Raw genomic sequence first — 26,049 nt, forward strand, 5'->3', positions numbered from 1 at the left:
TTGTTACACCAAATTTTCTCAACCTTCAGTGAATAACCCCTTTTGTCTCTTCGGGGTATCCTTTCTCCATTAACAGTCTCGAAGAGATTATCAAGTGAATAGAGGAAGAAAGAGTGGACCAATCGAGGAAACAACTAAAGGCAACGAAGTGTATCAGTTTATTCCCTTTTGTTGGGAAAACAGCTTTTGTTGAGATTCCTTATGATAAGGAAAACGGCCACGACAAGAAAGAAGGATTTTCTCCGGAGGGCTATTATGTCATTAAATTGGACTCCTCTAAATGCACTTTTAGAAACGAATGAAAGTTCCATGGAATTCATCATTATAGTGAGTATTCATGCCAAGCGAGGGAATCTTACAAAATGATCAATATAATACCAGAAACTTTCATATGACTGAACCGTTCGATTTATAGTGCTGAAACACATTGAATAATATCTATTCATATTTCCAGGGGGAGGTAGAGCTTTCAACACAACAGCACCCTAGAAGCAAGCTTAATCAAGATGGCGTCTGCAACAACGCTCGCTACGTGAAACCAGCTCCTGTTTAGCAACAGAATGTTTCTGCTTACGTTGGATTTATCTCGCTTTCGTGACGGATAACCAATATGGAATATTGAAAGGAATAAAATGGAGAAACTTGGCGAAAGGAAGAAGAGGGGAAAGGTAGGTTTTCACCCGTTATGCTTGAAGAATGAATCCTGATGCTGCATATTCAAATTTCGAGGAGTGTGCTTGTCGTGCATCGGATTGGGCTCGGGCTGGCTCCGGCGTACTACGTTATGGCGGTACGCTGGCGGTACCACTGTGGCCAGTGGGGATCTATGACATGTTACTTGTCTTGTGTTGTGTCTCTGTTCAATCGCATTCTGCTCTACTCAAATAGAATCTAAGACACTTTCCGAGACATGATTGGTTCGCTTGTCGCTGGATATGGTGTAGTAGTACGTAGGGCCTACTTTGATCAGGACGTTTGAAGTGTTTTCCATGTTGCTTTAAACCTTCGTTTGATAGCAACTAATTTGCAGGTCAATCTTGATACTCGGCGCCTACCGCCTAGCCTACCCTATCTATGAATATGGTTCAAAGCCTAATGGCCCTCCCACTTTCAGCAAGTTTCCACTGTACAATGTATGTCAAACTTGAGTACCTTGACTTCTTTACTGCAGTATTGACTGCTACTGACTGAGAAAACTACTCTGCAGAGTATGTGAATCTGTTGTACTTCTTTGACAGGAATGTGTCAACTTCTGACTGGAATCTGTTAGATCTCTTTGTAGTTTATAAGATGTTTCCACAGTAGCCTGACCAGACCGCTGTGCAAACATGTACTAGTGTTTAAACGTTGTAAACGACCGTCGTTTTTGACGGTAAGACCACAAAAATGTCTTTTATTTTGTTTGATTTTAACGGTAATACCACCCACCTATATCGTATTTTGCTGATGGTTGAGTTGAATTTGGTGTTTTGTTGGTATCCAAACCTTATTGTTGAATTTTTTGGAGTAGATTGTGCGATGATTCACAAAATCAACAAACTACCACGAACGCTCACCCGAGGTACCGTGGTAGCATTTTACGTACGCCTGTGCGTTTCTTGTGTTACGTAAAGCTTGTCGTCTTCTACGTACATGTATTTCCGCGTGTGCTGCTCTCATGATTTGACGTCACTTCCGCTCCGACTAGCTCATCCACTTCCGCTCTGACTAGCTACGTTGTAGTATAGGACTAGGAGAGTGATTGCTATTCAATAACACGCAGAAGATGAGGAGTGAAGCAATATGGACGCTTACAGACCTGATTTTAAGGACGGATTTCGGTGGGTTTTTGACATAATTAAAAAAAAATACGCATACCGATTATTGAATGATTATCATAGATTACGGGGATTCCTTATATTTTAGTTTTCCACGATTAATAAAGATATTCATGAAGGAAACGTACACCCACCGCTGAAAATAACAACGTCTGCGAAGGAGTAGAGGTGCAGCCGCTGTCGCGAAGCGACAGCGGCTGCGTGTAGTTATATCCACAGCTGACTTTATATATGTTCATGTGATGTGTTTGTTATCAGATTTGATAAGTAATGGCACCTGACTTGCGAAATTTGTGAAAATATACCATGTACATACAATTCATTGCCAAACTTCAACCAAGTTGCATGATCATAGGGAACAATATAGGTAACCTTCTGTCATACCTGATCAGGTTGCTTGCAAAACTGGTAGAGCTTCTAGTGATATAGTGATAGCCTTTGTTTATCGCCATCTCCCACCCATCAAAAAATAAAGAAAAGAAAGAAAACACATGCACAAACACACACACAAAACAAACAAACAACAAAACTAAAAGGCAACAAACAACCCAACAAAAACAAACAAATGAAAAGCAAAACTGGAAGATGTACTGTTTTTGACATGACTCTATAAATGACAAACTAATGTTAATTTCCAGAATGAAGTGAAGGGTAATCCTCATCATTCATATGATTTGAGACTGTTGAATGTGAAGTTTGAGTAAAGGAAAAGAACAAATCGTTAGCCAGAACTTCCAAAAGATAGATGAAGTGGTGCCATAATTGAAGCGGAAATGTGCTGCATTGTCAATCTGTTCAATGATTTACTACATTGTACATGTGTCATCTTTTTTTTGAATAGGTTGTATTAATATTCTGTGTGAGTTTATGTCCTTTTGTCTTCCTAAAAACTGTCACAAGATGATATCTAGTAAAGTAGCCTTTTTTTTTTTTTTTTTGCAATCATGCCAGAGAAATTTATTTTTCGATACTAACATGATGTCAAGAACTCTGTCTTGTAGTCATGTGACATCAAGATTAGCTTCTTACATCACATTGATTCACTGCACTATGTCTGTAATGGCTCAGGACTATTGCATTTTGATAATATGTGACCCGCTACAACAAAAAGGTCCTAAAGTCGCGCACAGTCGAAGCCGTGAAAATCGAGTTTGAAGTCAGAGCATCATAATTTGTCAAAACTTACGATTTTCTGATTTTGACATATTATTGGAGTCTGACATGTCTTCTATCATCTGTCAAAATTTTGAAGCAAAATGATGAAAGGAAAGTACAAAAAATAGCGTTTTTCTGGGCCATGTTTTTGGCGTTTCAACGAAGCAGAAACCGGTTCGAAAATTTGGATTGAGCGCCACAGATAGGCTCCGCCCATAACAACGACCGGAGTGATCTCATTGGTCAGTTTGCTGCTTGCCGCTAACCGAAGCGTGAAGCTCGCACACTGCCAAGTTGACTGGTGCGTGCGGGCGGGGTGCGCTATGCCCAACCGCTTCTCCTGGCATCCTGGTCACTGATTGGTCGGTGAGGAGACCGCCAACGCTGTGCTTGAATGAGCATTTCGGGGGTTGCTAGGGTTTACCTTCTATTGTCCGGAGGTGAAAATTGACTAGCGTGTCCCTTGATCGCGATTGCGTCGCAAGGAAAACTTTTAGGGCGCTTTTGTCGAAACAGTGATTTCCCATACGTCTCGACATGCTCTCTTTTAAACATCGATATCTCCGCAGCCGATTATTTTTATAATTATTGTTATATATCAATTTAAAGCGGAAAGATTAGGGAATTTTGTCATGCAATTTTCAAATAATCGACCTCACCCGACTTTAGGATCATTTTGTTGTAGCGGGTCACATATGCTCATCTGCTGTGTCTGAAAGGACTCAATTTGGTTCTGGTGATATACACAGGGGTCACTGTATTACAGAGTCTGTCATGTATGCATTGTTGAACAAAGCAACTGAGATCTTAAGTTTACAAAATTGTATCCTATACAAGAGACACTTAAAAAAAAATGAAAGTGAACAAGGGAGCTGATGATTTTATTAGATTTACAGTATGTTAGTCTGTTGTCTTCTTATTCACTATTAGATTTAAAAAAAGATAAAAAGAGAGAAGAGATCAAGAATTTCCCCAATAGCATTATTTTGTCCTTTCCCTTCGAACATTGCAACTTTCTTTGTGGGGACCATAGCGGGGATAAATTCACCTCTCTTGTAACACCCAAAATGACAGCAATACATGAACCATATCAATGTGCCCACTGTTTCAAGAAGACATGCCTCTTATTCTCTCCTGTATTAATCATCAGTTTTAGTCCATGTTGCAAGTTTGAGGCAGTGTAATTCTACCGATTCTTTCACGGCCACAGGAGACACTTGATTCCAACAGCTGCAGGGTCCTGTGGACATTGATTATTTGGAGTAGCTTTCAGTTACTCCTTCTGATATTCAATTATAGTCCACTGAGTGAGTGCTACATCAGAAAGTCCCTGTCAATCTGTTTTTAGCAGAGCAAACTCAAGTGTGACAGGTTTGTGCTAGCACTGTTTGTTTGAAGTTCATAGTAATTAAAAAGCAAGAGAATATGGTGAAGTGTACTGGTCAGTGGAATGTCAACTTTTTAATTCGATGATCATGGTGCAGATAAAAATCAGTCACGGATATAGTAAACCTACATTGAGTGTGTGTTTCAAGTTTATAGTGTTTTATGATTTGCTGATTAATTTCTAAAGTCTTTCTCAGACTTTACTGCCAAGTTTTGCCATCTTGCTGTAATTTCACCAGTTTTCTTTGGAACCGCTAGTGACCATTGCTTACTTTTAAGAGCAGAGGTTCAGTCAATATTCAAAGCCATGACTTTCAATACAAGAATGCTGTTCTCACTTCTTCTTCTTAGAACTTCTGTTTATTCTGCCTCCTTCAATCCTGAAGATTCTTGCAGATACACTCACTTCTGAAGGCAGTTTCAAATGGAAAGAGCATCACATCCTTACAGCATGTAGGCTTCCTTTGCCTGTTTGCGTTTTAAGTGGGTGCTAAGATTTCCCTCCAAGTAAACACGGTAGTGAAGGAAAAAGATAGGAATGCTTGAGTGTGCTAAGTGTGACAGCATCTAAACCTGCCTCACAGGGCCCTGATCCAGAACTGCTCAGCAGTGCTTCTTATGGTGTAGCTGTCACTCCTGAATGAACTCTGCATGCCACTGGGAGGCCCAGTCACTCTTGGTACAGTGTATTACAAAGACTAAACAAAACAAAATGAAAACGAAAACAGAGATAAGAAATGTAAATGTTTGACAGGGCTTCCTAAATAGTTGTGATAGCAGATAGACAACCACTGGAGCTTGCTTGCTTGCTTGCTTGCTCTTTGGTCTGATGGGAGCAGAAGCAAAACAGTGTCTGGTGTTATGTAATAAATCTTCTGCTGGGTCCAGAGGTCATTTAGTCGTGATCAGTTGGACCCCAAAATACATCAAATATGTGCATAGATTGTATATTTTTGTATTGATGTTTGTGTGTTTGTGTATGAGTGTATTGGGGGGAGGTGAAGGACAGGAAAGGGATTAAACAAAGCTGAAATGAATATTCAGTTGCAAGACAGAATATAAACAATGTGTTTTATTCTTTGCTTGTCTCACTGTGGAACACAATAGGCCTATTTGTTTTGGAATCTTACTGATCTGATTTATGGAATTGCGGAAAGCGCATGGTGGGGGGGGGGGGGGGGGGAGGTGTACTGTATACTTGAATAGATGGACTTGTCAAGGAAAACATAAAGCATGATATACAATGTACATGTGTAGGCCTACACGTGTACATACATGTACAACTGTACGTACATGTGTGCACTTGTATGAGGGACACTTTCCCTTCCAGAATTGAGAAATAGACCCTGTATAAAGTTTGTAGTGAATACGAGGCCTGTGCTGTACAGTATGTTTAATACAGAGTTGTGGGCAGACAGGCAGTAGGCCTATGCATGTGACACAGCTAAATCTTTTTTTTTTTTTTTTTTTAATGTGCATTTTTTTTTATTTTCAATTCGCAGCTTATCATGTAGTGAAGACAGATGTGTTCAGTATGATTTATTGTACCTGCTAATCTAGGGGAACAGCCTGACCCGCTCTATGTCACCTACAATTTGACTGTGGCGTCTCTGGTCCAGATTATGTTCTATGCTTTTTGTGTGTGTATTATTCTAGTTTTCATTGCTATTTTGATTGTTTGTTTGCTTTTTTTTGGGGGGGGGGGGGGTGGGGGGGGGGGAGGTTCAGTGATTGGGCCTCAAAACAAAAAAAAAATTCTGAGTACAATGCATGTACATGGTACTCTGACTGTGTATTGTTATTATTTCTTAAAGGGAATATTCATAAACATTGCAGTAAATCATTCCCAAATGCCTTTCACATTCTTAAATTCCTTTCCCATTCTCAAATCCCATTAGCCGAGTAAAGAAAATAATTTTGCCCAAATCGGTGGTTGTGGGAATATGCCAAAGAGATTCTTCTTAGAAGAAAAAAAATGAAGGAATTTCAAAGCGCAATTTCCATGTCAGCATTAAACATGAATATAGCACAACTGCAAATATTTGTTTGTGCAGAACTTTCAGCAAATGCCATCATACTTGGTACATATTACAGTTGAATGTTTATATTGATTTTTATGCCTCCGCCACGAAGTGGTGCCGGAGGCATTATGTTTTCGGGTTGTCCGTCCGTCCGTACGTACGTCCGTACGTCCGTACGTCCGTCCGCTTTCGTTTACGCGATAACTTGAGTAATATTTACTGGAATTTTACCAAACTTGGTCCAAGTATGAAGTATGATGGGGCAACGATTTGATAAGATTTTGGGTGAAATCGGCTAAAGGTCAAAGGTCAAAGGTCAAGGTCAAATCATGAAATTGTATCCGTTTACGCGATAACTCAAGACTGTATGGAGCAAATTTCACCAAACTTTGTTGGAGGATGATGTATGATGGGACAATTACTTGATTAGTTTTTCAGTGAAATCGGACAGAGGTCAAAGGTCAAAGATCAAGGTCAAATCCTAAAATTTATCTGTTTATGTGATAACTCAAAACTGGATGAAGCAGCTTTCACCAAACTTGGTCCAAGGATGATGTATGATGGGACAATTAGTTGAGTAGATTCTAGTGACATTGACAAGAGGTCAAAGGTCAAAAGGTCAAGGTCAAATGCTAAAAATGTTGCTATTTCCCCCATATCTATGCAATGCCCGCAGTTATTTTCTTGAAACTTAGTGTAGACATGTACTACTGCGTAAGGATTCTCCAGAGAGAGTTTCATGTCATAAGGTCAAAGGTCAAAAGGTCAAAGGTTAGGTGAAAATGTTGCAATATCACTTTTCTCGCAAATGGTTCAATGTATCTTCATGGAACATGGTACATATGCATGTACTGACTGGCAGGGATTATCTAGGGAATTTAGGGGTCATGGGTCAATAGTCAGGGGTTCAAAGGTCAAGGTCAACTCCTCAAAATGTTACTTCTGTATTTCCCTCATACTAGTATATGCAATGATTGCATTATTAGTTTTAAAAGTGTTTAATATATGTACATGTATTACTTGATGGAGATTCTCTTGGAAATTTCCAGCCAGAAGGTCAAAAGTCAAAGGTTAAGGGTCAAAGGTCAGGTTTAAATGAAAAAAAATATTTTGTACTGTAATTACACTCTTTCTTCATACCTTGAAAATTATACTCAATGCATAAACTTATAATGAGGTCGGTCAGAAGTCAAGTAAAAATTTTCAATTCCCCAAATATGTGTACCTGCGCTCTTTAATAGACAATTATAGCAAACCCAGTTCGTGGAAAGTGAACATTCAAGATATTTCTGACAAACCTGTTATTTCAATATTTTGCCAGTTATGTGAAACTGTCATCACACATTGTCAAGACATTGTACTATACACCTATTGGGAGAATCATGCATTATGGCGGAGGCATCAGTCGCCGTAGCGACATTTCTAGTTAAAATTGTGAGGGACCAGGGGGCTACTAATATGAATGATGAACACCCTGTCCTTTGTATCAGACAAGCTGCTCTCTATATGCACATGTACTGTACATTCACAAGGAGAGTGCTAAAGCCTCTTTGGAATACCAAAGTGCCATTTCATATGTCTATGTGTGCTGAAGAACACAAGCCATTCTTAGTTTCCACATGAGCAGGGTTGAACAAAAACAGTTTGGTCAGAACCAGACTTAACCACAAAATGGCATACTATCACACCCACGGTAAGCTGCTCACCACTCAAACCCTATTTGCGATTGTGCACTAAGCATGCTGAATTTGCATATCAGAAGAATTTGTGCACATGAACGTATACAGTTTTAGTTCTCTCTTTCTCTCCCACTTTCCTGGTGTCTCCCTGGCAAACTGTACACTGTAGTCTTCTCAAGTGGTAACATTATCCACATTCCATCTTGCATTTGGTGGGGTCAAATATGAACCTTTCATTGCCCTCGTTCACCTGGAGGGACTCTTCAGATGTCTCCTCCCATGTTCCTCCGCCAGTAGTCCGACCCCACCCCAGTCCTACCCTCCTGATCTGTTTCCCTCAAACTGAAAGGTATGGTACAGTATTGGTGGAGATGAGAATTGGGCTTGTAACATTTTGCGAGATACCATGAAAACACTTACATAGTATTATATAGTACAGAGCATACCATTCTAAGAGGAATTAAAAGTTTATTTGATGAATATCGGGTTTGGAATGACTGAAACATCCAAATACAAAGTAAAACAAAGTGATCGTAATAAAGTGTGGGTCCCACACTTTATTAGAATCGCTCTTTTTTGATATCACGGCCATTTCAAAACCAATTTTCATCAGATAAATGTTGAATTCCTCATAGAATTACATGCTCTTTCATATTTCATAAGAGGTTTCTCATTATCTCACCAAAAAGTGTTAGAAACCTGAAATTAGGTCTCGACCAAAACTATACGATCCCTTGAATGTAATGTGAATGTGTGATGCTTCATATCACACATAGGGATATGATTCGTCTTTGAAAAGTCCTGTGTATTTAATGCTGCAAAAGATATGATCTGAGTAAATTTACACTACCTTATGCCAGAACCCTGCCATCATATAATTCTATATTTTTTAATGGCCCAAAAATATGGAATGCTATTCCGGTTGAAATAAGACAGAGTTCATCGCTGAATGTGTTTAAAAGAAAATTAAGATTGCATGTTCTAAATCAGTATGTCGAAATTGTGTGATAAATTATTCTTTTATAAAATATGTCAGTGTGTGTGTGTGTGTGTGTGTGTGTGTGTGCATATGAATGTGTAGTAATTCATAAAGAAATGTATTCAATTAATATTTTGATATTTTATGAATGAAATAGTATGGGGACAGGACTTTTATATAAGGCATAGCCTTTCTGTCTGTCTCCGAACACTTTTAAATGTATTTTTATTGTGATCATTCTTTTCTTGTTATATTAAGTGTTTTCAATTGTCTGTATTTTCCTCTGTTTTTACTGAAAGTGTTGAATAAATCTGAATCTGAGTCTGAATCTATGAATTTGATCTATCAGAGGCTCAGAAAATTGTCGGAGGTACAGTTGTAGGCAGTGATGATCTACAGCCTGTACATGTACATGTGTACTGTGTATGAAAATGAGCTTAAACAAATACGCAGAGAGGAGGAACTATCAAAAGCCATACATACAATGTACAAAAGATAAGTTACTATCTATAGATAGATAGATAGATTGATATAGATAGGTTAGATAGATAATAGATAGATAGATAGAGCTAGAGGTCTGAGGAGAGAGAGAGAGAGAGAGAGAGAGAGAGAGGGTAGCTAACTTGCACCTTTTCAGGACAGATCCCCTCCGTAGCCCAATCAATCATCTTTAGCAGCGTTAAGTTTGTGGAAAAATGGCCATTCCACAAAGTGTGGAAGTTTCCACGCCAGGCGAGACTTGCGTACCACTTTCTTGATGGTTCGGTGCAGAAGACAAAAGATGTTTACAATGCTTGCTGACATTTAAGAGAAAAACTAGGGGCTGGCAGATAGCAATTGATGTTGAAGGTTTTGACTTCACTTCAGAAGTAGGAGACCCACGGAACGTCACATGTAAGGAGTGAAGTAATATTCAAAATAAGGGATAAATTGCACCTCGCATCAAAATGAAAAAAAAAAAATGTAGGGGAAATATAATGTTGTGGTTTTGCACTCTGGGAGATTTTGCCATATTTGCCTACGTACTCTGACACTTACACTTTGTAGGTAGTGAGAAAGCTGTGTTTGTTCTGAGAATTAGAACCTGATTCTGCCGAGTATTTTCAGGTGAGATGTTCATTCCCGTCAAAAATCACCTGCCATTGGCTGTCAGCTAAATTACCCTCTCCGAGTGACAAAGATATATCAAATACATTATGGAAAGGAGAGAACACCATCTCTCATTGAAGCGTTTTATAGATTAATATCATACATAATGCACTGCTGCAATACTACTATGTATTCTAAGTGCCAATCTGTGGCATAACACATTGTGTGTCAGTGGGGCATTTTTGTTTTATAACACAGTGCAAAAGTGTGTTACAGATTGTCAACAAGCAGTAGTCTTCAGTGGAAGTTTTTTCATCTACAAAGATTGTACAAACATACTGAATAATGGGAAGCACCTTGTTTTGGACTTGTTTCATTCCCTTGGCTTGATTTTCAACTAGTTGACAGAATTTGATTTATTTGTGGTTTTGATTTTTCTGCAATGGAGTGTTGTTATTTCAAAGGAAGAAAGGTGAGTGTAAAATTGCATACATTTAATATAGCAGTCATTCACATTTTTGATTGTTCTATGAAATTGCATTTGGCAGTGTACTGTGTATGTTGAAAAATCTGACATTGATATGAAATTTGAATATGTGTTTGTATGTAATTGATTATGCCAGTTGGAAAGTCACTAGTATGCAAGAATTTGCATATAAATATGATTGAATATTCCATGATTGTTTCTTGTACTTGCCTGGTATTATATTGGTACATTGTAGCATTCAAATGGAGGGATCATGAAATTTTGTCGCAGTTTGGAGCATGGAGGTTTCTTGAGCAACATGACATGACTTTCATGAATGGCTTCAGAACTCTTAAGGGCTTTTTACACTTGTGTTTCTTAACCCCTGCTATTTTGCAGGGCCAGATAGTACCGTACTATCGGTGGGGCTAGCCCACTTTGGCAAAAACGAGTGTAAACAGAAAGTGGGCTAAGGATAGTCCCGTACCAACGGTGGGGCTAAGGCCCCCCCTTAGCCCCACCGTTGGTCCGGGGCTAAGCAAAATTTTACAAGTGTAAAAAGCCCTTTAAAGACCTGATGGAAGTCATGTTTCAGTATAAATGTGCATGGTTTCTGTTTTGGCTCTTTATAATGCCATGTTATGAGAGATCAGTGATGTGTGTCTACTTGTTCATAATAACAACCGATCAAATTTTCTTCTGATGGTTGTCATAATGCTCAGTAAGAGCATAATAGAGCCAGATGGATTTCACATCCCCGAAATTGTCTTGATAGACATTGGCAGCAAACTTCTTCATCGATATCTGGGGGAAGAGTGATAATGTTGTTTCAGGGAACCATTAGAGGCACCCACAGTAGGGCTGTATAATATGGCAACGTAATTTGATTTTCTCGCAACCTGCTCTTGATGCAAAGACAACCACTGACTTAGCAGCCATCTGCGGCGATGTTCTTTTCGTGCGTCGCGAAGTGCCGATGACTGATGTCTATTCAGGCTGTCTGTCACAGGAATCTTCCCTCGTGTGGATGATTGCCTTTATGGTCCCAACCCCCACTGCCTTGGTACCTTTTGACAAATTGCTTCCTACATCATGCACGAACTCAAAGTATAAATAGTATCCTGACGAGAAACCCAAGCAATAAGTCAGGAAATGGTCCCAGGTGCATAACTGGGCAGAATGTAGTGAAATAAACCATAGTTATCAAAACGATATACAGTACCACACATTCTGCTCTAACTGTCTCATTCAGCAAGGATTGAAATGACACGTTGAATGAAGTTTTGCTGTATGCACATTTGATTACCTTGATCAGTCTCTGTGACGAAAAAAGAAAGACAGAAAAAATAAATACGCCTGTAGGGATACGGCCCAACATTTGTTGAGGATGATTGATCAAGCAGTGAGAAATGCCCACTAGAAGTAGGTGTTTATGAAAACATGCCGCAAACAAACATTCTTTCTTCTGTGCTCACTGAGAACTATGCATGTTTGTGTGCTTGCAAATATCTAGGTTGTTAGACAATGCACAGTTATAGGTGAAATTATTTAGGAGGAATTGCAGTCTTAACCCGATGAGGATTGACTGAGTTTCCTACCACATGCATTTCCCATAGACACCTGCCCGAGTATACTGTACTTAGGACTCGTCCTCAACGGGTTAAAGGGAGCCGTAAAGTACTTGCAGTAAATAATTTCTGAATGGGAACAGTAGCAGAAATACAGAAAATCAGTGAAAATGTGTTCATCATCAGACTGGTCAGTGATCTGGAAGTTATATAATCATATTAATGTCAAAATATTAATTTAATCCAAAGCTTACCCTAAGGACACCCTCATGGGTAAATAGCAGTTTTTCCTCTTTGCCTTGTCAGATGATTTTCTACCTACACGTACATGTAGCACCGCTATTTGAAGATCCTGTGTGGACAGTATACGGTGTAATTGGCAGTGGATGTGATACAATGTACATGTTGTAGATGATATTCAGTGTACAACCACAGTTTTCGTATGGTTACATGTACAATGTACACCCTGTATCCTTTGTCTTTCAATTGTCACATTACATTAAAAGGTGTTATTTTTGCGTATTTCGCAAATGAGGATGTCATAGACATTTATGTGAATAATACTGTTTTTGCGATTTGACATTGATACCCCTTTCATAAACTCAATAATGCGGATAATATCCGCAACATTTGGGCGTAAAATCGGAGCGGGGATAGAATAATGCGCATTATTTCGACCCTTCTATTATCCGCATAATAGCAGCGTCGGGACCAGATTTTGAGTTTATGAACGCAAACCCAAATAATGCGGATAATTGCCAGGGTGCGGTCAAACGTCACCTGTCTTTCCTGCAGGAGGGACGTGTGCAGTCACCATGACGATTATCCGCCTTTTTCAGGACAGGCGCTCGTAAAAATAATGCGGATTATTTTCAGAGTTTGTGAACGCATTTTTTATTGAATTGTCCGCATTATTCTTATGCGGATAATAGGAGGATGAGTTTATGAAAGGGGTATGAGGCTATCATAAGTGCACTGTTAATGCCTGTCTTTTTCGAATAGTTTCACATATTCGCTTCCCAACAGTGATGCATGAAATTAGCGAAAATTATACCCATGCAAAATTAATAGCTTTTGCAGTAGTTAGGGCCTATATAATGATAGATTTTCTGTCTATTTGCAGTTGAATTCCTCCAATAGAAGATAGTTTTCCTTTCACAAATTTACATGATCTGTTATACGTCATAGTTAGGAAATGATTTTGCTCCAATGGATGCATTAGACAAGCAAAATTTTAAGATAGTTTGCTCATGAAAAAGCTATTGGAGCTCAGATGAGAGCACCAAATATAGAGTAGATGCATGCTTGGTGTTTTTGTGTGTCTCTGTATTACGATTTACATTGTATGTGGATCAGCACTGACAGAACAAAAAGAATTCTGCAGCTTCTACGTTTGTATATGAACACTGTGCATTTTGGCATAAACTCAGTATATAACACCACACATGCCCCCTTTTGATGATATCTTGTTTACTCTCGTCATAACAGGATTGAATGATGGCTAGCTCCAAAAGTATTGATTGTGTATCGTTATTCATGATGGGGGACGGTATGAAAGGTGTGTGGTTGTTCCTTCTGGAAGGACCGGCACACACAAGTTTTTATCTGACAGGCAATCTAGGAAATCTTCTATCAAGCTCTGTGGACTGTTGGTCCCAAAAGTCACAATCGATAAGAGCGGCAGAATGGATGAGCCGCCGAATCGCACCATGTTTCGTTTGGCACGGATGGAGCTTGTGCCGGAGCTGCTGCTGGCTTTACAAACATCGATTGTCGGAAATTTGGGGCATTTGTCGGTTTTTGCCCCCGCGCCCCCGAGTCGAACAAGTTCCCTTTCTGCCGGTCTGCACACATCAACGCCCTCCTAATACCCTCCCAATGCTTCCTTCTCTCTTTCATCCTAACCATTGTCGTCCCCCGTCCATGGAGACAGGAGCTCCCAGATTGACACTCCCCACAGGTGTCCTCACAACGACCCTTGACCCCCAGTGTGTCGGCCATTCAGGCAACCCCCCTCGCCTCGTCTTGTAGCAACACCCCAGTGATTCATTCACATAGCCAAGGCAAAAGAGCCAGTTGCACTTTTTTTTTTTGAGTCTCAAAATCAATTAATTGTTAATCCTCTGTGGAACAGAAGTTCATAGATATAACCTCCTTTTCCTCTCACATGACACAATTTTGTGAAGTACAACAAAGCGTCCCTGAATAGTTGACAGGCAGCTTGGGTCTTTAACGCACTTGGCTCAACAAAGTCACAGCAGTTCTGTGATTTGCGCCATTTGTTGGCCGAACAATTTCATCGCGGGATGCAGACCCACCACATGCACGGCGATTCTGGGTGCAGCCCAACACTGTGCAAATATTTTTCGCTGTTCAGCCTCATTAGGAGAGAAGGAAATATTGTATAAAAATATTGAAATTATACAGGAAAATGGAATCCTGCAATCCTGTGATACTGCACCTTTTTGCTGTACCCAATGGAAAACTCTATGCGCGATACTCATGGCATGCATTGTACTCAAGAGTTCAGGTCTATAACAAGATTTTCTGTGGATTGGATCATTATCCATTGAGAGCCTACAACTACAGTAGATTTACAACCCTTTATATATATGTATAATACATTGTGTACAGTGTATTTACAGTAGTAGCAAGAATGTTGTGTGCTTATTATGCTTGCAGCTGTACATTCATGTACTTTCATGGAAACAGAAGGATACAAAAACAAAACAAAACAATGTACTCTGGGTTGGCCTCTGCAATTTATTTTTGTGAATAACAATAGACAAATGTCAGGTATGTTTCATAAAGATACAGTATTTTGGTTGTTTGTGTATTTTTTTTGGAATTATGGAAGTTAGAAAATCTGACTCCTAGCGGAAATCATACAAGTGAAGCTCTGAAGTATGCAAATTGGCTAAAATCAGATGAAATCAAAAGCATGAAAATACTGTACATTTTTTTGTTGTTCTTGAAAAATGATAGTGTCCTCGAAAAAGTCTATTAAAAGGTAATCTGGCACATAGGTTGGAATTTCTACTCCAGGCTAAATGTTGCCTCGTCTATAAATAACAGTAAGAACAGTAGCTACGTGTTGGACATCCTCTGATAATGGTGATCATAAATGTCAATGAAGAGGCAATTACATGTAGCCTGAGTTATGATACTTTTAGCTTTGTAGTGATATGGCATGTGTCCACTGTCAAAAGGTTATCTAGTGCATCTATTTGCACTATACACTGTAGATTTATCCTGCTCTCCGATTCCCCCCCCCCCTTATGACTTGGTATGTACGCAATACATTGTATTGCATTTGAATGGGACCCAGATTGCTACCTCTAAAGATGCATGTACAATACTCCTTTGAACTTTGTTTTATTCATTGTATATATTAAAGAACATTTTCCTGCAAGTTTATTCATTAGAGTCTATATGTGACCCGCTACAACAAAATGGTCCTAAAGTCGCGCACGGTCGAAGCCGTGAAAATCGAGTTTGAAGTTAGAGCATCAAAATTGGTCAAAACTTACGATTTCCTGAATTTGACATATTATTAGAGTCTGACATGTCTTCTATCATCTGTCGAAATTTTGAAGCAAAATGATGAAAGGAAAGACCAAAAAATAGCGTTTTTCTGGGCCATGTTTTTTTGGCGTTTCAACGAAGCAGAAACTGGTTCGAACATTTGGATTGAGCGCCACACATAGGCTCCGCCCCTAACAACAACCAGAGTGATCTCATTGGTCAGTTTGCTGTTTGCCGCTAACTGAAGCGTGAAGCTCGCACACTGCCCAGTCCTGGTCACTGATTGGTCGGTGAGGAGACCGCCGACGCTGTGTTTGAATGAGCATTTCGGGAGTTGCTAGGGCTTAACTTCTATTGTCCGGAGGTGAATACTGACTTGCGTGTCTCTTGATTGTGATTGCGTCGCAAGGAGAACTTTTAGGGCGCTTTTCTCGAAACAGTGATTTCCCAGACGTCTTGACATGCTCTCTTTTAAACATCGATATCTCCGCAGCCGATTATTTTTATAAGACGTGTTACATATCAATTTAAAGTAGAAAGATTAGGGAATTGTATCATGCAATTTTCAAATAATCGACCTCGCCCGACTTTAGGATCATTTTGTTGTAGCGGGTCACATATTATGAACCAGTTTTGTTTACTCAAAGAAGGCAATGAATTCACTGTAAAACAAGGATTCATACTCAAGAGTCAGTGTGTGCATTATGCTGAAAGGTGAACAAATTACACTGTACAATGCAGATACACTGTAAATACAAATGACTGCATTCAAAATATAAAAACAAACTTGCAGGCTACTACAGCATACAATAGTTACTTTTGCAGATGTGTGTGTGCAGTGAATAGTGTTGAAACAACAACAAACAAACAAAGCAGTTGATAAGAATATAACTTGCATTTGATCAGTAAATACTTGAAGTCATGTTATATTTGAATTATGATTACTTGTCCCCACTTGAACATAAGATGCCATTGATTGACTTGTAAAGTAAATACTACTGGCTGAAATGAGAAGTACTGGATGGTAGGAGATTTTTTTTTCTTTGTTTGTTTTGCCCAAATGTAATGTGTTTCATACTCTAAAGAGGATTCTATATTATGTGAGGACAGAATAGGAGTAGTATTGTATGTGTAATTCTCAGCATTTTATCCAACTGATGCATGAATTACAAATTGTTTTCAAACAGGTTTTTTTCTTTGTTTTATTTTTTATTTATTTATTTTTATGCCTCCGCCACGAAGTGGTGCCGGAGGCATTATGTTTTCGGGTTGTCCGTCCGTCCGTCCGTCCGTCCGTCCTTCCGTCCGTCCGTCCTTCCATCCGTCCGTCCGTCCGTCCTTCCGTCCGTCTGTAATGAATTTTGTGGACAAGGTAACTATCAAAACCTGTTGAGGTATCCTAATGAAACTTGGCATGTATGTGTATTAGGGGGTGAAGTTGTGCCTATCAACTTTTGGGTGCACATGCTCAAGGTCAAAGGTCAAAAGGTCAAGGTCAAATACATAAAATTTCACTTTTTCCAACATATCTATTGAATGCCTGAAGATATTTTCTTGAAACTTAGTGTATACATGTATTACCCAATTAAGATTCTCTGGTGAAAGTTTGCGTCATGAGGTCAAAGGTCAAAGGTCAAAAGGTCAGGGTCAAATACATGAAATTTCACTATTTTCGCCATATCTATTGAATGCCTGAAGATATTTTCTTGAAACTTAGTGTATACATGTATTACCCAATTAAGATTCTCTGGTGAAAGTTTGGGTCATGAGGTCAAAGGTCAAAGGTCAAAAGGTCAAGTACAATATCAAAACTTCTTCTCCGTGCCTTGGAAAATTGTTCAAGGTATCTTCATGGAACATAGTATATACATGTACTGACTGGAAGTGATTATCTAGAGAATGTAGGGTTCATGGGGTCAAAGGTCAGGGGTCAAAGGTCAATTGCAACACTTCAAATTTTACTATTTCCCTTATATTTATGCAATGCCAGCAGGGTTGTTATTTTTTTTACACTTGGTGTATGCATGTGTAACCTAATAGAAATTCTCTGGAAAGTTTTTTTTTTCTTCTTTTTTTGCCTCAAAGGTCAAAAGGTCAAAGATCAAGTGAAAGTGCTGAACTAACTTTTTCCTCCATATCTCGGAAGTGGCTCAAGTTACCTTGAAACTTAGTACATATTATGCATGTTCTACCTGAAAGTGATTATCTTATGAATTTTAGGGTCAAGGGCCAGATGAAAATGGTAACAATTTACTATTCAATTCAGAAATTGCACTTTTTCCTCCGCACCTGTACCTTGAAAATTACTCAATGCCTAAATGTATGAATGGGTCAAAGTCAAGTTAAAGTCCTTAAATCCCTAGATACATGCTCTCCTATTCATCCAATTAAACCTAGGTCAAGGAAGGTGAACATTCAACACATTTGTGACAAACTTGTCATTTTAATATTTTGCCAATTTTGTGAAAATGTAATCACACATTGTCCACATGTACTATCTAGACCTATTGGGAAAATCATGCATCATGGCGGAGGCATACCAGTCGCCAAAGCGACATTTCTAGTTTTTTTTGCTTGACAGAAGTTGTGCATTCTGGTAATCAAGTACTTCAGCCGAGGTTTCTCTTTTTAAATTACTATCTCTTGACTTTCTGGTATCGATATGTTCCTCCCATGTGGAATAATTGTAAACTTTCAAAGTAGGATTAAGTCAATAGCAACTGTGCTTGCTTGCAAGACTGTTTAGTATATTTTGTTGACTCCAGTATTGAAGATTTTGTGTTGCACATATCAACACTGCTAGCAATTATGACCACGTAGCTCAGATTTAATAGTGCATAGTTATACAATGCTTCAGTTGGTTGAATGGTGTCTGTAAGAAAAGAAGAGAGTGGAGTGGGCTAAGGCCGGAAAGGTAATGGTCATAGTGGACATACATGCACATCCAGGTGTGAAGGAAAGAGAGGGAAGAGATATGAATGGATGGATAGATAGATGGTTGGGGATGGATAGATAGATGGTGGGGGATGGATAGATAGATGGTGGGGGATGGATAGATAGATGGTGGGGGACAGGATAGAGAGATGGTGGGGGACAGGATAGATAGATGGTGGGGGATGGATAGATAGATGGTGGGGGATGGATAGATAGATGGTGGGATGGATAGATAGATGTTGGGGGATGGATAGATTGATGGTGGGATGGATAGATAGATGGTGGGGGATGGATAGATTGATGGTGGGATGGATAGATAGATGGTGGGGGATGGATAGATTGATGGTGGGATGGATAGATAGATGGTGGGGGATGGATAGATAGATGGTGGGGGATGGATAGATAGATGGTGGGGGATGGATAGATAGATGGTGGAGGATGGATAGTTTGATGGTGGGATGGATAGATAGATGGTGGGGGATGGATAGATAGATGGTGGGGGATGGATAGATAGATGATGGAGGATGGATAGTTTGATGGTGGGATGGATAGATAGATGGTGGGGGATGGATAGATAGATGGTGGGGGATGGATAGATAGATGGTGGGGGATGGATAGAGAGATGGTGGGGGATGGATAGATAGATGGTGGGGGATGGATAGATAGATGGTGGGGGATGGATAGATAGATGGTGGGGGACAGGATAGATAGATGGTGGGGGATGGATAGATAGATGGTGGGGGACAGGATAGATAGATGGTGGGGGACAGGATAGATAGATGATGGGGGATGGATAGATAGATGGTGGGAGATGGATAGATAGATGGAGGGGGATGGATAGATAGATGGTGGGGGATGGATAGATAGATGGTGGGGGATGGATAGATAGATGGTGGGATGGATAGATAGATGGTGGGGGATGGATAGATAGATGGTGGGGGATGGATAGATAGATGGTGGGGGACAGGATAGAGAGACATGCAGTACCAGATGGACAGAAGATGTGGAAAAAAATGTGGAAGGAACGAGGGATAGAGAGGTGACTGATTGATAGATGGATATCAAAATTTGCCTTCTTTGAAAGAGAAGAATGAATGGATTTAATATGAAGACAAATGGATGGATAGATAGTTAGATAGATAGATAGATAAATAGATAGATACTGTAGATCTGCAAATTGAGGTACCCAGTGTGAGAAGGAGAGATACATTATATATTTGTAGGTAGATAGAGCACAAATAGATACAGAAGGAAAGAGGGACAGAAACTGGAGGGGGGGGGGGGGGAGATGATGGATGGACAGATTGTATAACAGTTTAATCTTTAACATCGGAGGGGAAATATAGAGATACAATTTTGTACATGAACAGAGGAATGGAGGGGGGAGAGGAAAAACAAAACAAAACAGAAAGACGACATGCTTTAATACCGCTTCTACAACAGTCTACAAGTCACAATAAAGCTCCAGACCTATTTTTATGAATAAATCACCATGGCACCAATACTTTGCAATTTTTTTCCCTTCCCCCAAATACCAGAAATACAGCACTTGTGTTATATCTGTATGATCTGAAAGAGCATAACCAACTGGACATTCTGCATGGCTGCTTATGCATACAGTGAATTCTTTCACAGGAAAAAAGAAAAAGCCGTCTCAGCAGTATTGTTCATACAGATCTGCAGGTTTTCTCACAAAGAGTGTGAAAAGGGCTCTTGTCTCCCCGCAGTGACTGGTGTTTGTGTCATGTACAACTCGTTTTGGTGTGTAGCTTCTTTTCACAGGGGTAATTTTAAAGTGTCTTGATTCCATTTTAGTTTACAATGTACCCGCCAAAAATAACACTCCTCCCCTTTCTGAATCTGTCCATGCTGCAGACAAGATACAGAATACAGTGCATACAGTACATGTAAATTTGTACAAGGACAATCACTGTGTGTGCGTACACTGTATTGACTCCAATCATTATTTGGGCTTGCTCATATTTGGCTATGTAGATAGTTTAAAATGCTGAAAATATATGAGAGGGAGTCATACATGATCTTCTATTTTAGGGCCAGATTTCATGATGATTATTTGTGGTAGTGTATGGTAAAACTACCACCTTCTGAGCACCTGTTGGATACCAAGGGAAGTCACAGCTCTGGGGTCATCTGGGGTCACCTGTTGTTAATATGTTTCTCTTTCTCTTTTTAAAATGTCATCTCTTATCTGTCTGCTGTGAATTGTGTGTGAAGAGGGTTGTTGTCAGCTAGCCATTAAAATGTTTATTGCCCCAACAGGCTGATTGGGTATCGCTTCCATACAAACAAACCGATCACCACCCTGGTATTTTGGTTGTCTTTTTATCTGTCTGAGCACTGATAAAACTTCAGTACTGTTTATTGTGTCCTTCAGTGCCACCAATGACGGCATTGACATACATTATCACATGAAAGTACATTTGTGATTTGGAAAGAGAGGGTAGAATTTTATTTCTCACCTATTGTAAAATTTTTTAAATGAATGGTAAAATTTTTTATTGGATTTTATAGGATATAATTTGCTGTACTAGGCCTACTCATGTATGACTGTTACTGTACCTGGGTTAGGCCAAAAAAAAAAAATTGTTGCATTGGCGTAACCCGCCCGACCCTAAAAATTCCGCCGACCCCATGTTTTTTTATAATTTTTTTTTTGCTATCGATATCAAATATCTTGTTGATTGCGATCGCGATCGCACAAACCCGGAAGTGGAAATGGCTCTGGGGATATCGGATGTACGAGGGAGAGATCTAGCGCCTCGCATAAGCCTTCCTTGATCAGTACGTCATCTGTTTCCAACACGGACACGTACTCTAACAAGATTTATTCAGTGTATACGTAGCATTCAGACTGCGATGTATTGTGCACAGTTTTGCCATAGGTTTCTTGTGTGGAGAACTTACACGAATCTGTATATGTGGGACTGTGAGATCGCCGTGTGCGATGAAAAGATCGTACATATGGGTCAATTTGCATCTATCTTATCTAAGTCCAAATAGTAAAATATGAAGTGAAAACATTCAGGATAGGGATTTCAACATCTTTAAATTCTGTGAAGGGGTATAATTCCAGTAATATCGGCCTCATAAATGATTTGTAGAATAGATGAACACAGCACATTCGGTGCAGCAGTTGTAACTGTTTACTGAGCTGAGCACGAGTTTTACACGTAAAATGCAGGTAGCCAAAAAAAAAAAAAAAAAAAAAAATCCGCCCGACCGACCCTATTTGAAAATCTCATGTTACGCCAATGCAACAATTTTTTTTTTTTTTGGCCTTAATGCATTGCTCAAAGTATGATGTTAGTGAAAGAGCTGATAAACATTGACTGCTAGCTATCTAAAATGTGGAAGGTCCCATCTCAGTCTTTCTGTACAGTGTGTGTGTGTGTGTGTGTGTGTGTGTGCACTCTGTGATAAAGTCTTCAGAGGAGGAAATTAAAAGCAGTGATGACATGAATTAGTTATAAGGGACTTCCCTTGGTGTCAAGAGCCTGATCACTTTTATTGGCAGGCATCTCTTTGGTAAAACCTGCCTGATTGATCAGTCTAAACCGCTTTATGAAACAATCCAAAGATCTACATTGGTTGTACCTGCTTGGATTAATATGAAAACAGCAGGGAATGAAAGTGAAGTCTGGCAGCGTGATGGAAAGTTGTATTCTAGCTGTCGCATTGACAGCACTCTGTTGACGTCCTGCTCGAATTGTGCACTTGACGGCTTGCTGCGTGTCTTGGTGTGGCTTGGCTTGCATCTGCTCCCATCTTGTAGGGAGCTGGGAGGGTTACAACCCTGCATACATCATTCATGTGAACCTCAGCCAGTGTTCTCCAATGTACATGGATGATGGTAGGCAGGTTCAAAGGTCCTCCAATCCTCTAGTGTCAAGTGTCAAGAGAACCCCAAAGGTACATGGAATTTCACCCTGCTTCTTTCTCCCGCAAACACTTGATACATGGTGTCATAGTTACAGTGTATGGCATGGATTTTCATGTACACTTGGAATGGTTACATGAGCAGACCATTATTATCTTTTCCTCTATCGTATTGTGTGTTCTTCAGTTATGTTTATTTGGTTAATTTATGAATAGCAAGTTGTACACTGTATGTTGCAACTATGCTTTCACTGTCGTGTGAAAGCTATGGTCACAAACTGCACTGAGGATGTTGAAGGAGTGGTCCCAAGGAGATAGTAACTCCTAGAGTAGGCCTATGATAGAGAGTATTTTACATCCAATTTTACTTGTAATAATGTAATTGTAATGTATTTCAAGATAAGGTTATATTTTGATGCTATGTATTAACCCATTCAGGACGAGTCCCGAGTACACTCGGGCAAGTGCCTTGATGGGAAGTGCACATTGTAGCAAAATTAGCCCATCCTCAACGGGTTACATTGTCAGCAGACACGCCTGAGCATCAACAAAACTGTAGGAAAAAGAGAGATGTATTTTTACTTTGCACTGAAGAGACATAGGACTTAGATGTATTTGCCATGAGGTCCAGGAATGATGCAATAAACATGCAACTCTTAGAAAAGTATGGTCTCAGTAAAGGTGGGGGGAGGGGGATGATTGGTGACAGTGGTTCTTACAATGTAGGTTTGGAAGCATTTCTAGTAAACTTTAAAGACTTTGACCTTTGAGAGACAGATTTTGAAGTTGACTTCTTTGGTTTCTCATTCCCACTCTAGAAGCTAATTATCGAGCAACAATGTAAGCCTAATTATGGAGCTAATTATCTTTGTCATTATTCTGGACAACTATGCAGGGCATGCTGTGAACGCTATACCTCCAATAGACTAATGGTCCAGAGGTATATATTCTAGCATCAGAGAAGAAGAGGAAAACCTCCCTTTAGATGTGATATGTGGGTGCATGTACGGGAGTACCTCTTCACGGTCTAGTTATACTGGTGGGACTGCTTTCAGAGATGTTCTATGGTGTGCGGGTTTGCAGCTCTTTATTGTTGGTGAAGGAGGAAAAACAAGCTCCAAGCAATACATTGTACAGTAAATTCCATTTCGTCTTCCAAACAAACAAACAAGTACATGTAGAGTACATGACCTATTTTCTTATGCCTCTACAAAGGGAGAACATTCAGACACAGTTTTGTTTTGGTGTTGTATCTTGGCAGAGACTGCTCAGCTTCTGCACATAATGGTATATGGATTTGATTTATCTAACTTTTTTCTTATTGTAGCCACAAACTCAACCTGTCTAGGAGGGCAGGAGTGGAATAGTGCATCAAATGTGAATAAAGTCTGGGATTTAGTCTGAATTTCTTCCACAGAGCTGACATAGAACAAAGTCAGTGTGCAATGTTGTTTACAGAAAACAATTCTTTATCATCCTATTTCTGAAAGTGAATTCATCAAGTGTGAATACTAAAAATTTCTTGAGAAAAAAAAGAGTCTCCATTTTGAATGGTTTCAGATGTATCATCAAACTGTGAATGACCTCCTCTACATGAGCATTCCCAAAATTCATTTGATTTTTTTTTTCACCTGCATCATAAGATAGAATTGAGGTCAATATTAGGAGAATTGAGGATTATGTTCGAAGCTGTGCTTAGAGGGATGACAAAAAAATTGTATGTTGCAGGGATACAGAGATTGATATGGTGAGTGATTCTCAAATACACAAATTCACTCTGTCTCATAGTAGGAGTTTTACTGTGTCAACAGAAGATACATAGCATTGTCTTTGGATGTATGCACCTGTTCTGTCTGTGTTGTATCATGTCTCGGACCATGGAGGTTCAAGGGAATGGAGTCACAACTGTCGTATTTCCTTTGAAGTCACGTTCGATGCCGCCACTCGAAAGTATTTGAAGCATGTGGCAAACTGGATCTGCCGCGCAGATAGGAAGACAATTGACTCATGTCTCATTGCATAATCATCAGCCACTTTCTAACGAAAATATGTCTTTGTGATGGTAATTACTTTTCGCCATCCCTACTTATAAAAGATAGGTGGTATATAATGGTAAAGACACGGGGATGCGCGAATAGAAATTGCGCAAAAAATGATGAAATGAAAATGAAAATTACTCGACTGGCCGTGCCCGGCCACTAATCTGATATATCTAGTAATATAGAATTATACTCGAAGATTATTCCATATCAGTTTTATTTGGAGGAATTAAGTGGAAAAGTGAAAAAAGCTGCTTTCCGGGAGGGTACAGTTTTAAACACTTTCACATGATACAGCTCTGATTTACACTTTTGCTTATATTTCTTGAAGGAATTGACCTTTGTTTAATGAGCTCTATCATTAAGTGAGATTTCGTTTCATTTAATAGATAAACAAGCAAAATATAGCCAACATTAAAGGGTGTGTACAGTTCTGGTCAAGGTGTAGATTTAGCTTTTAACATTTTGCGAGATATTCAGAAACCACTCAATGAGATGTAAGGGGGAATGCAGTGTTAAGGGGAATCAAAAGTTTATTCGATGAAAATCGGTTTCGAAATGGCTGAGATATCCAAAAACAAGGTGAAACAAAGAGATCCTAATAAAGTTGTGGCATGTCGCCTTTTATTATTGGCACTTTTTGGGATATCTCAGCCATTTGAAAACCAATTTTCATCAAATAAACATTGAATCCTTCTTAAAATTACATGCTCTTTCATATTTCATAAGAGGCTTTTCATTATCTCACTTAGGAATGTTCAAAACATGAATCCCTACCTCAACCAGTACTGTACAGTCCCTTTAAGTTAACGTTCAAAATGAATCTTCAGATTGCTCAGCAAGACGGCGGCATCAAACCCTGTCACCAAAGGCACAGATGCACCTGTGGAATTCTTTTGTACATGAATAGAAAAGTGACAACTATTTGAATAATTACAGCCAGTTGGAACTCCATCTCTTAAACCTCCTTGCTCGTACTCCATGGCCATGCTCTGTGAAGTGTGTCCGCGACTTTTTCAGCAGGTGAAATGTCATGGTGATGATCACGAGAAAGCGGATATTTGCTCTTGGGCCATCTGTTCAAACAAGGCGGTGCCCACAAAACGGGAGCAAGGATTTGAGGTTATTGTCCCTCTTTGTGCATTTTAAAGAAATCACGAATTGTGTGATCATTTGTATTCAGCCTGAATGTAAAGATTTCATGGTTCATCCGCCAAATTGATGATAACAACCTACAGTTGTATACTGCACTGGTAATTTGAGCGCCAAAAAATTGTTAATTTGTCTTTGAGCACCAGAAGGCCGTAGACCCCATTGGATGGGTGAAGAGGTGATAACCGTCCCTCCTCTACTAGTACTACTGATGCTGCAAAAAGCTGAAACTTTTGTGTCTATAATTGTCTGAAATACTGGTAGGGCAATTTCAGTGAGCTTTAACATTTGCATAATTTGTAATAGAAGAAACAGTACGGTATCTTAGAGAAATATTGGCAT

At 39.4% G+C, this 26,049-nt stretch overlaps 1 protein-coding gene across 1 annotated transcript in view; it reads left to right on the top strand.

Annotated features, from left to right (window-relative positions):
- The first annotated feature begins 578 nt into the window (after window positions 1-578).
- Window positions 579-26,049, top strand: part of LOC140227519 (tetratricopeptide repeat protein 28-like) — a 154,680-nt gene continuing 129,209 nt past the window's right edge. Inside the window, exon 1 of the mRNA XM_072307920.1 lies at window positions 579-668. Within this exon, the coding sequence (XP_072164021.1) occupies window positions 633-668 (36 nt within the window). The 5' untranslated portion in view covers window positions 579-632. The remainder of the gene's footprint in view (window positions 669-26,049) is intronic.

Source organism: Diadema setosum, chromosome 4 (assembly GCF_964275005.1).
Source record: "Diadema setosum chromosome 4, eeDiaSeto1, whole genome shotgun sequence".
NCBI lineage: Eukaryota > Metazoa > Echinodermata > Echinoidea > Diadematoida > Diadematidae > Diadema > Diadema setosum.